We start from the raw sequence: 12,976 nt of genomic DNA on the forward strand, positions 1-12,976 counted from the left end.
TTTGACCCGTGCGATGCACATGTCTATTAAAAAAGACAAAACAACATAATAGATATACAAATTGAAATGAAAATCATATCAATATACCTGTCAAGAGCATAAGGAAAAAAAATGCTTATTTTCTTGAAAAGGACAAACTAAACATTTTCTTTTGAATAATGCACTCATCAACATTTATCAAACACTCTCAAGAAAACATTTTTCAAACAAAATAGTGATTGAAAGTAAATCTCTATCAACCCATAATATTCTCTTATAAACATAACATTCTTGTAAAATCTTTGTCCAATGGACAATCAAAATCAACAACAACAAAATGATCAAAGAGATTTTACAGCTACCTTTCTAACTAAACACAAAAATGACATATAGTTTCTTTTCATCTCTTATAAACATTAGAATTCAAAAGAAATTATTAAAACGAATTGTTTTTTGACAAAAATTTACTAAAACATTAATTAGAAGCCTGCATATTCAAGTAATATGTATTTTTGACCATACTGCACAAATCAAAATCTCCGATTAGAAAATCCAATGAAAGTTAAATGAATTTTACCTTTTTTAATAACATGTATATACAATGTCAAGAAGACTATAGTGGCATTAGAAAATACAGGCCCATGAATAATATAGTTCCAAAACCACTCTTAATGCACATGCAACATATAATTTATTAATGCTTATATCCTTAGGCTTGACCATGGAATGATACAGATTGGTTTTATAAAAAATTTGAGATAAGTATTAGTAAAAAAAATAGAGATAAGTAGTGTTAATATTGCAAGATAACTTGAACAATTTACAATAAAGGGGTATAACACACCCACCTTCAAGTCTAAACAAAAGAGTTCCTCTGTGATTGCATTACAGAACCACACCCACCTTCAAAACCATCCAGATGAAATTCTGAAGTGCAATCCATAGCTTCTAGTCGCATCAAATTCAGTCCATATAATCCAGAACCTAACAATCAAGAGCACAAAATGAACACATGCAGGCTTGCTAGGGTGAAAGAAGATAGTGGAGATAAATTGAGATGGTCGTCGAATAAATTATATACTATTAAGAGCAAATTGTTTCCACATATAGAAGAAGAGAGATGGAGCAATGGAAAATGATTTAAGTTGCTGTGCACAACCCACTTTCCCTTTTTTGGAAACTCAATCTGATTTTTTATTAGGTCGATTCCAATTCACAAATGAAAAGATAGTCAAAAGATATATCATTCCTAAAACTGGTATTCAAAATCAAACGTAACATATTTTGATTTCAACCATCAATTAGTTTGAAGCTTGATATTCTGAATTAAAGTTTGCATATTCTCTTCCTTATACTTAAAATGTGACCATTGCGTTATCACCAAATTCTCCAAACTGTAAAAGTCCACATAACATTCAACATCATTCAATTCCTTTTGGAAAAACCACCTAAAGCACCAAAGTGAATATGATGTTGTGGATACAATCGTTTCCCACAAAATCATATCCTAACCAAGCTTCCATCAAAGACCATAATTTGCCAAAAACATCGCATCAAGTTTACAAAATCTGGAATAGTTAAATAGACATTTAAAAAATCTGGAATTTTCTTCTCCTATGGACTATGATATTACAAAATGCATGACATTGACTCGTTCAGATCTGGTTTACAATTTGTCCACGATATATTCTTCATCAAGTTCCAAACATAATGAAATTTATTGAGAGTGGTCAATGCCATGAATGAAGAGAATGCAGTTCATGAATTCAACATTTCCATAATTTCGTCACGACAGAAGCTAAGAAATTTGCATATTCATTCTTGGATCCATCAATTTGAATTGTTCTAACAATCCAATCTCTCTTCAATAATTTGAATTGTTCTAACAATCCAATCTCTCTTCAATATGTTGGACATGAAATTACACCTGTTAGTAGTAAGGAATCTGTTGTTGATAGCGCAATAACAATACTAACATATTATTCATTTAAGGATAATCTTTGTGAAGCCTGCTTCCCAGGCCAACTCAAAACCATGAATGACTCCTCAACCATTCAGCAGCATTTGCCATAACGATTACAATGTTGCTTTAGAAGCTCCATCCATATTCAATTTGATCCAACCTAACTCAGGTTTGGTCTAGCCAAGTAGCCAACATTGCCTTGCATTCTTCTTGGACCTTTCCATTTTTAAATCTTCTTCCGAATAGAATTGTCGACCTAATCCTACCTTCAATCTCTAAAGTATTGCAATTCGCAGTTTTAGTTCGTCAATTTTAAATTGCACAGTTTTGATTTCCACTTTTTCTCCATTGTGCAATAAACACTAATTTTTTTCCTTCCAACTTTTAGCCTTTTAATTATCGTGATTGCGCAATTTTCGCCTTTATCGAGCTGTCATAGACACATAATCATAACTTAACAATTAAATTTATCAAAAAAATACATAATATAACAATTCACTTTAAAATATAGCAAGAATCGATTTAACAATTAAGCCATAAACGCGTAATCATAACTTATCAAGAAGAGGTCAAAGAAGCATTGTTTGTTCAGTAGTTAATATTCAATTCAACTAATTAATCCATTTGAGCAAGAACAATCTCTGAATACAAACAATAGCATCAATTAAATTTTACTCTTCATTGAGACTAAATTGATGAAACAAAAAGAAGCATACTTGTTCCATTTGAGGAAGGAAGAACTATTTCTGAATCACTAATTAACTTTCAGCAGTTGCGAACTTGTGATAAATTCGCAAAAAGCTTCGGTAACACTTCAATCCATCCTCCACAGCTTGGGTTTCCATATCAACTTTGAGGAGAGTTTTCATATCCTCTTTGATAGAAAGTAAATTCAACAAAAGCTTATCCAAATGAGCAACGTCAATCATCAACCATTGTTTCACTTTGTCTTCATCTGGAGCAGCATCGTCTTTTTCTTCTTTTTCTTCAGCAGCATCTTCAACACCAGCATCTTGTTCTGGATGATGCGATTTGAAAGCATCAATGTGTTTCTTGACCTTAGAAGTTAGATCAGCGACTTCAGTGGATAATTCCACATTTTAGGATCAACGACCAGCGATTTCCAGAGCTTGCAAACGCACCTCATTTGCAGAGGATTGCTCGAGTCAACCCTAACAAGGATTTCGATCATCAGTTCTATAGGTAGCACCGTGATCGGCGACTCCGCCATCATCACCGTCTTAAGGTTTCGATGATTTTCTTTTTTTGGGTTTTAGGGATTTATCAAATCAGATTCGTATTTTGCTTGCGTTCTGTCGGGTCGGACTGTGAGCAGGTTCGATTGGTACGTATTAGGATCTGATTTTGATGGGTTTTTTTTTTCTTACACCCGATTTTGATGGTTTGGAAATATAACTAGAATTTGTTTTGGTTACTTTTTCTTCTTAAAAAATATTATTTGAAAATCTAATTATAATGAAAAAAAATGCAATAAATCATATTGTTAGGGAAAAGTCAAATTTCTCACTAAAAAAAATTATAAGTCAAATATTGTCTTTAAGAAATGAGAAGGGCACGTTCGAATATATTACTATAATAAATCTCTAAAATTTCATGTTAAAAATTAAAATAGATTTTAGTCTCATTAGTTTATTAGCGTATTTTCTTTTTGGATTTATTAGCTTGTTAGTCTATTAAAGTATAAGTATAATAAATCTCTAAAAATTCATGTTAAAAATTAAAATAGAGTTTAATCTCATTTGTTTATTAGCTTGTTAGTCTATTAAAATATAAGTAAGACAATTTATCTTGTCAAAAAAAAAAAAGTAAGACAATTTAACTTTATACGTTAATATGAAAGACTAGACTTTTAAAAAGGCTAAACTTTGACCTTGATTTTTTTTTTAAGGCAAATTTAGGTATTGCAAAATCTAATTTGACTTAGCTTACTCTCATCCCTACATATGAGGGGTATTTCAAAAATTACTTGCTTTTTGTAGGCAAAATTACTCTTGTTATCTCTTAACTTAACTTCAGGCAAATTTTTTGTCTTTTATCCTTTTTTTTTCACATCATTTATGTTCTTTTGATCAATTTGTATATGAATTTTCAACATTCCAATTCATGACTTTATTTCCATATGAACTCTTAAGCGTTCAAATCTATGTTCGTTCATTCATGTTTTCATATGAATTTTAGATTTGATATATCTATGTTCGTTCATTCATGTTTTCATATGAATTTTAGATTTGATGCTTGAAAATTCATATGCGAAAATTCAAATGCTTGAAATTAAGTTAAAGGACGATAAATGTAATTTTGCATTTTTTTACTACTTTTAGAACAATAAATAAAATCAATTACGTTTTTTTAATGTGTAAAAACAATTATTGTGTCTAACCGAACAGGAGTGTAAAATCATTTTAACGATTCTAACTTTTATTTTACTACTTTCAAAAACCTTAACCACGCGCCTTTATGAAGGACCATAATAGATTTATGGAAAAAGTCGGTCGGGAATTGCAACTCAATCGGAGTTTTACACACAAACAAAATCACAACTCTATTAGTGGAACAATTTAAGAGGCCTATTGAACAACCATCAAAATGTAACTCACTGTTGCATTAGTCCCTAATTCAGATAAAACACAATCAAACTCTTCACTCTTCACTCTCTTCATCGTTTTAATTCTTGACATTAAACATGGACGTTAACTCGGTCAAAATGATGTGGCTACTAAGAAGTCAAATTGTATGATGATGTGTATAGAAGGGACGGAAATAAAAGAAAACTATGCCATTCTTTTTCATCATTTCACAACATGTTTTTTTTCTCTACTCTCCTTTTCCTCTCTTCATTAACATATTAATTTTTTTAAAAACGGGAAATAATATTGAATTACTCCCTCCGTCCAAAATTATAAGCAAAAAAAAAAAATAACACTTATTAAGGGCCTGTTTGTTACGGATTAAAATAAAAGTGATTTTGACATAAAATAATTTAGAGATTATATTTTAGAGATTTTGTGAAAAATCATAATCTATTTTGCGTTTGTTTACCGTAATAAAAATCATTTTTTTAAACAAATAATCTAGTTTGTTTGGATACAACTATATAAAAGTGATTTTTTGTTACAAAATTAGTTCAATCTTTTAAATCATATTTTCTCTCTCCTATAAAAAAAATTTATTTTTTGAGAAGCTGCTCTTAACAGCTTCTCATTTGAAGCTGTTTTTAGATTATTTTTAGATTCTGATTTTTTAAAAAATTTGTAACAAACAGATGCAAAACTCTTAAAAGTGATTATTTTTTTAAAAAAAGTGATTTTTTTTAAAAAAAAAGTTATAACAAACGGGCTTTAAGAAAACTAAAACATAAGAATTTGGAGTATAGTTTTTTGTGTTTTCTTTGGAAAAAGTTTCATTGGAAGATGTAAAAATAATTTTCATTGGCTATTGGTTATGGAAACAATTAAAGAGAGAGAGAATTGAATGTAATTTGCATTTAATTATATGAGAATAAACAAAAGTTTTTCTTGGAAAAGAGATTTTTTAAAAATAGGCTAAAATATGGTATTGGTCCCTGCAAAATAGACCAGTTTTGGTTTTAGTCCCTGCAAATTTTTTTTATAGTTTTTGGTCCCTGCAAAAATAGGTCAGTTTTGGTTTTAGTCCCTGCAATTTTTTTTTATAGTTTTTGGTCCCTACAAAAAATTTTGTTTTTGGAAATAGTCCCTGACCCCAGTTATGTGATGATTTGTCACTTTTATAAATTAAAAAATAATTATTGTATCTGTTTTATTATTATTTTTTAATTAAAAGATAATTACTGTTATATAAATTATAAAAAATAATATTCTTTTTATTAAGTAAGCACATATGCCACATATGCACAAAAGTGACAAATCATCACATAATTGGGGTCATGGACTATTTCCAAAAACAAAAATTTTTGCAGGGACCAAAAACTATAAAAAAAATTGCAAGGACTAAAACCAAAACTGGCCTATTTTTGCAGGGACCAAAAACTATAAAAAAAAACTGCAGGGACTAAAACCAAAACTGGCCTATTTTTGCAGGGACCAAAAACTATAAAAATTTTTTGCAGGGACTAAAATCAAAACTGACCTATTTTGCAAGGACCAATACCATATTTTAGCCTTAAAAAAACAAGATTAAATAGGATAAAAGTTTGTCTTTTTTGCTTATATTTTGGGACAAAGAATATGGGTTTTTTTTGCTTATATTATGGGACGGAGGGAGTATCTCAGAACGAGCACCCGGCGAGATACAAAATTTTACTATAGACCCTGCATCTAGTAGGAAAAGAAAAGCTAAAAAACACTACACTACCGAAGAGCCTAGTAGATGCAACAGAACCTCAAAGAACCAAAACATAACCTTTATTAAGGCTATCCTAGAAACAATATGTAGCTAACACAAGATGCTTTTACAAAAGCTGATTTTGACCAACCAACAACTCTAACTAAAAGCAAATAGAAACACTTGACACAAATGAAAGTTACAATGAACCATAACAGTAGCAAAAACTATAAATGCAGCACTTTAATCTACATAGAAAAGCATCGAATGACAGTCCCTACGGTAGAAAAACCGCGCCTTCACCTGAGAATTCCAGCAGAAAAAGACAATCCAGGTCTGGTTCTTTTCGCTGAACACAGCAGAACACAACAACAGTAACTCACTGCCTCCCAAACCTAAACACAGTGAACACATCAAGCATATACACAAACAGAAAGTCCCTAAAATTCAGCAACAACACAACCAGGCCTGCAACTCAAACAACCAGAACCGCAGCAGCAGAGAACAGAAAGGGGCTAACAAAAATTTTAATATCTTCACGACGACATCACAGGGAGAAAACCTCCACCCCAAGTCCCCAATAAAAGCTAAAAAGCATGACACTAATAAGCAAACAATCCCTCGGGTCCCAAGACCATTCATAAAACAGACACGGGGACGCCTTCAGTCTCAAACTCCACCTCCACGATACCACCTTTATCTCATCCAACAAAACCTTAGCATTATTATTTATAGCCTCATTTGCAAAAATTATCACATTTATAGCTTTTCAAATAATCCATAATATTACATGCCAAATCAACCCATAGCCCTTCCGGATTTTCTTACTTTTTCCCTACTCAAACACTAGAACAGGACAAACAAATTTGGTGACATAATGTTAGATACTGGTTCAGATGTGAATAAATACCGATGATAATTCTATGGTATTTGGGAGATTATTGCATAATAATAAGGGAATGATGTTATTATTGATACATGAAAGTAATTGCAGAAAAGTAACCAACCTCTAGGAATTAGAGAGCCTAGTCTCTCCCAAACCAACCCACATACAAAATACCCATTGTCCTCCCTTTTCCTCTACATCTTTATTTATAATCCTAACTCACTATAGCAGTTACATAGAAGTTCTGCAGATAGCAGTTATTATGTAACAGTTACTAATTAATATAATAAATAAACAACTAATATTCTATAACTTATGCCCTTAGGAGTCCTATATCTAACAATACTCCCCTCCTATAGATTCACCTTGTCCTCAAGGTGAAGGATAACATAAGTGTCCTCCAGGATCCCATAACTTGAAGTAGAGTGACAGATCAAGGTGTGGAGCATGAAAACATATGCCTGGATCATACACTCTGTTTTGAGTAGTATTTTTGGCCCAGAAAGAGAGTGAGGAAGCAGTAGGCCTTTTCTCCATCAAAAGACATTGGCCACCCTCCTCAAAATGGTTGTCGGAATTCCAACAGCAGAATCCTGAAATGACCGTGGAGAATGGACCCGGCAAGGCAATGATGATAGGGCGAACACTAAGGTTCACAGCGAGGAACTCCCCCTTCATCTTTTCTGCATCCTGAACCTTGACTTCTTCTTTGACATCTTCATCGATAACCGTCATTTTCCCTTCTATATCTGAAATTTCTCGTGTCCTTCAAACACCCTTTCAATGGTTCTGCAATGGACCCTTCATTTCTTTTTCCTTCATTTTCTGACTGAATTTTTTCCTTGTCTTCTTCCAACTCAATCAGAACGTTTTTCCGTTGGTTAGTCCCTTGTTGAACATCAAATGAACCTTGAACCGTCAACGACTTCGATTGAATATCATGCTGCTCTTCTTCATCATGTATAGGCAAGACGTCTCGATATTCTGGTTTAAAACGCCACAAAAAGGCAGTGACGAATGATTGCCAACTTGCATGTGGATGACGGCGGTGCCACCAAAACCACCATTGATGAGCACATCCACGCAACGCAGTCACAACTTCTGCCAATTTCTCTGTCTCTGGTGTATTCTTTGCAGCAAAATATTTATCGAAGCAAAGTAACCACCAATATGCGTCTTCTTCGCCTTCAAACACTCGAAACTCCATTTCTGCCATAACATACCACGGTTCCAAGATCGATGCTCTGATACCAGTGTTAGATACTGGTTCAGATGTGAATAAATACCGATGATAATTCTATGGTATTTGGGAGATTATTGCATAATAATAAGGGAATGATGTTATTATTGATACATGAAAGTAATTGCAGAAAAGTAACCAACCTCTAGGAATTAGAGAGCCTAGTCTCTCCCAAACCAACCCACATACAAAATACCCATTGTCCTCCCTTATCCTCTGCATCTTTATTTATAATCCTAACTCACTATAGCAGTAAAATAGAAGTTCTGCAGATAGCAGTTATTATGTAACAGTTACTAATTAATATAATAAATAAACAACTAATATTCTATAACTTATGCCCTTAGGAGTCCTATATCTAACACATAATAATTACTAGACCAAGCTAACTAAACACTTTGGTCCATACTTTAAAGGCAAAATCACAATGCAAAAAAAGGTGAAGAGACGTTTCTTCATTACCAACACACCAAACACACTCGAGAATCTTCAATTGGAATAACTTGCCGAAACACCAAATTACTTTCTGTTGGGATTTAATCATGAAGAAGTTGCCAAGAAAACGTTATTAACTTTGACAGTGCTGGACTTCTCCACATATATCTTAACACTTTTTCCTCCATGCTACTGAACCTATTCTCAATCACCAACATCCCCTCCAATAGAACCAGCAGTTCTTGAAGGAGGTTAGCCTCCCACACAAACAATCTCCTACGCCAAGAAAAAACCCACCTCCAGACATTACCTTCCCTCACCCTCTAATCTTGCACTATAGCATCTCTTTGATGAGAGATAGAAAACAAACGCGTAAATAATTCACAAAAAGAGGTGTTCCCCATCCGCCTATCTCTCCATAAACTAGTCAAGGCCCCATTTCTCACCATTCTAAAAACTGTCCCCGCGAACCAATTGTTATATACCGTTTCCTTTAAAGCACAAATGTCTTTCCACCACCTAGAAGAATTGTAAGGACAAGACTCTGTTCCCCACTCTGCCCTATGCAAGATATACTCTACATATTTCCTCACAAGAACTTCCTTCAATAATGACTATTCATTCTGAAGCAACCTTCATCTACACTTAGCCAAAAGACTGAGTTAATGTCCCTATCAACATCAAGGACTAAAACGACTAACATAGTGAATAGTGGAGGATTTAATTGGTTTTTTCCCTGTTAGGGACCAATGTGACAAGGCGAAATGGTGGTTTTCCTGTTTTCTCTTTAAAAAAAAATAGAAGGCCTTCAATGGTATTAAAAGCTAGGCTTAATCCCACTTTCCTATCCCATTTCCCTCGTTTTGCAATATACCCTCATTTTTTCCAACTTTTCCCAACTTAGTCTTTCAAATATGTTGATTATGCGATTTCTGCCTACTTCTTTCAATTGTACACATTTACCCCTTACTTATAATAATGTTTTCAAATATAAATGTTTATATATACTCAACTGTCATCAGAATGGGGCCAGAAACATAATCATTTAACAATTCACATTGAAATATATAGAAAACATAGGTTCTGTTGTTGCTCCAAGATCAAGAAGAGAAAGTTATATGGTCACAGAAGCATACTTGTTCAGTAGTTCACATTCAACTAACTAATCCATTCATTTACAACCATTTAAGTAAGAAACTATCTCTAAACACAAGCAATAACATCAAAAATCACTTTTACTCTTCATTGTGGATTCAGATTAAATTGAAAAAGAAGCAACCATATTAGTTAATAATCAAATAAATCAGCAGTTGCGACATTTCAAAAGATATCTAGTAAAGACAATAATCAATACTAAGAGGATGAAGATGTTGTTGACTTGAGATAAACCTGCAGAAAGCTTTTGAGACACTTCATTTTATCCTCCAGAATGTGCATTTGAGATAAATCATTAATAGTTTCCAATTTCCCTTTCAGAAACCGAACATCCACCAAAATTTGATCTGCCTTAGCAACTGCCATCATCATCAATTGTCTCTCTTTTTCTTCTTCATCAAGATTATCAAGCTTAGCCAACTCGTTCATCGGCAATTGTTTCTCCTCCTTCTCCTCTTCTTCCTCTTCTTCATCATCATCTTCTTCTTCACCATCTTCATCATCGTCGTCATCTTCTTCTTCATCTGCTACTTCTGCTTCATCATCATCATCATCATCATCATCATCTCCTCCTCCTTCTTCATCATCTTCTTCTTCTTCTTCTTCTTCTTCTTCTTCTTGAGGCATAATATTCTGCAATTTGAAAGCATTGTACTGTTCCCAGACCTTTGCATATAGAAAGGGAATGTCCGTGAATCTCGATAAGAGCTTCCTAACGAATTCATGATCAACAACGAGCGATTTCCACAACTTGCAAACGCACCACAAAAAAAAGGAAAAAATGATTTATTAATCTCGTGGTAAAAAAAAAAAGATTTTAGACCCAAAAGTTGCGATTTGAAACCCGTTAATACCTTATGATTATGAAGGATTTAAGTTTCGATTATAAAAAAAAAATTTAATTAATTCAAGAAAAAAACAATAAACACTCTTTTCTTAAAATAAAAAAACTATAATAATAAGAGAAAGAAGAGAAAATAACCTTGTTCATATAATAATAAGAGAAAGAAGCAAAAATATATAAATACTTAGGGACAAACATGAAACACCAAAATTTGCATGCCATGAATAACAAAAAAAAAAGCCTCTTGAACTAAAGCTTGTTTGACATTATCTTCCAAAGTAAGTTAATCTGCTACTACTTACTCGTACAACTTTTTACAAAAGAAAGTCTCAACTGAGTTTTTAACAGATGCTTCATTGCGATTCTTATCAATTTTTTCTTGGTCTAATGGAGGTTTATAATTTTTGTACCTTTTATTTCTGCATCTGGCATCGATGAAGGCAGTGGGGGCAACAATGTTTTTAAGGGTTTTTTCATCCAGTTTGAAGCTTTGGCATGACTAGAAACTATTTCAGTTTGTTTGTCTTGCTTTCTCTTAAAAAAAAATGTTGCCACTGCTTCTTCAGCTTTATGTTTATCCGGCTTATTGTGTGCAACATTTTTTTCCCATGATTCAACTCGTTACAATGAGATATATTATTCCCCACAGTCTGACAATTTTTGCGAAAAACATGAAGTTTTTCATGGATAACACCAACATGAAATGTGAACCCTTCCCTCTCGACTAGAATATAGTCGTGAATAGGTTTTGATAAATCAACATCTACAACCATTCTTACAAATGGCTAAACACTTTATTTCTAGTACGCCCATCTAATGAAATAGGCATTCCAATAACACAAACAATCTCAAATGAAGTTTTAGGGCGCCAAAATTCCTAATGCTAATGAAGATAGGTTAAAAATAACGAACCTTGTTAGACGTACGAAGATCACAAGTTTGAGATTCCGGGCCAGTAGAACAGACATAACGCATATCATAAGAGTTTGGAAAGAAAATTTGAAGAAACCTTTACTAAGCAATATCAATTTCCAATTATTGTTGAATTCCAAAAGAGAGCTTAGGATTTCACAGAGCTCTCTAGCAGTGGAGGCTTATCTCCTTTCCTAAAAACCAGCCTCCCTTGGAGGTTGTTGATGCATCCTTCCATTCCCTTGGTATTCTTCTTCATAAATTTTGATTGAAATAATGTTCCCTTTCAAATAGGGCTGAGGTAAAATCAATGCACTACAAACAACTTGGGCGAATGAGTTTGTCACCTAAATTGGAGGCGGAGTCATGGTTTTCATCACCGCTTGTGCAAACTATTTCTGTGGTTGCGACTTCGTCTGAATGAATGAAGGTGGAGGAGAAATTTCCCTTGCAAACAATTTCGGTGGGTCGAGAAACCTCCAAGGGCGGATCAAAGATGGATTCGCGAGAAACGTGGATGAAAATTGAAATCTCATTCTTTTGTTTCTATAATACCTTGTTAGAAATTTGGTAAATTGCAGCAATTTAGCAGATAATAGTAATCTTGCTAGAGCTTTTGATTGTTGTGATAGTTTAAATTTGAATCTTAATTAGGCTTGAATGTAGGAATTCAACTAGAATTAGGATTCAATATTCTGATGAGACACAAGTTGATGTATTGAGATAATGGTTTCCCTAAGGAAGTTACCTTAGTGACTTTTATAGCTCTATCTAGTCTTGTGTAATCTGTTTCTTAACTGCTACACTAGTATTGCGCTCGATGTTTCTAGCTTTGAGGCCCTGGTCGTGACAAGGCAAGACATGGGAGATTGAACGCTCATGTTGGTACTTCTATTGCAACTCTGGAGAGTTGAGGATAGTACCTTGAACAAGTAGACTGCAGTTATTGTCTACGGCTGCTTTTTTTTTCATGCATTTGGAGCATCCTTTGGCATGTGTATCAGCAGTTTTTTCGTCAAAGAGTGTTGCTGCTGTGTTTTTATGTTTTCTTCTTTGGTGTTTGCAGATTTGTAGGATTGTTTAGGGGCATCAGGTGTGCTATGGTAGCCGTTTGAGTGAGGTGCTCTGGCCGACAAATTTAGCAGGTTTTTTCTGTTATGTGTTTAGTCTAGTTGCATGTGTTTTGTTTCTGTGTTTTGATCATAGGCTGATTTTAGTGGTGCTGGTTTTTGTCGTTGG

The 12,976-nt window shown here is 33.5% G+C and overlaps 1 protein-coding gene and 1 long non-coding RNA gene across 2 annotated transcripts; both read right to left on the bottom strand.

Moving 5' to 3' along the window:
- Positions 1-1,382: 1,382 nt before the first annotated feature.
- Positions 1,383-3,330, bottom strand: LOC146944469 (uncharacterized). The gene is made up of 2 exons (XR_015025941.1): positions 2,659-3,330; positions 1,383-2,372 (listed from the first exon to the last, which is right to left on the bottom strand). It is a non-coding gene; the product is annotated as an uncharacterized LOC146944469 (long non-coding RNA).
- Positions 3,331-6,323: 2,993 nt separating this feature from the next.
- LOC146944470 (uncharacterized) lies at positions 6,324-10,744 on the bottom strand. Its single transcript, XM_085742858.1, has 2 exons — positions 10,216-10,744; positions 6,324-6,660 (listed from the first exon to the last, which is right to left on the bottom strand). Exons 1-2 carry the CDS (start codon positions 10,606-10,608, stop codon positions 6,565-6,567), a joined length of 489 nt encoding a protein of 162 aa, XP_085598984.1. The 5' UTR covers positions 10,609-10,744; the 3' UTR covers positions 6,324-6,564.
- Positions 10,745-12,976: the final 2,232 nt, after the last annotated feature.

Source organism: Medicago sativa, chromosome 2 (assembly GCF_051527215.1).
Source record: "Medicago sativa cultivar Bolivia chromosome 2, Bolivia_mono, whole genome shotgun sequence".
In the NCBI taxonomy this organism is placed as follows: domain Eukaryota; kingdom Viridiplantae; phylum Streptophyta; class Magnoliopsida; order Fabales; family Fabaceae; genus Medicago; species Medicago sativa.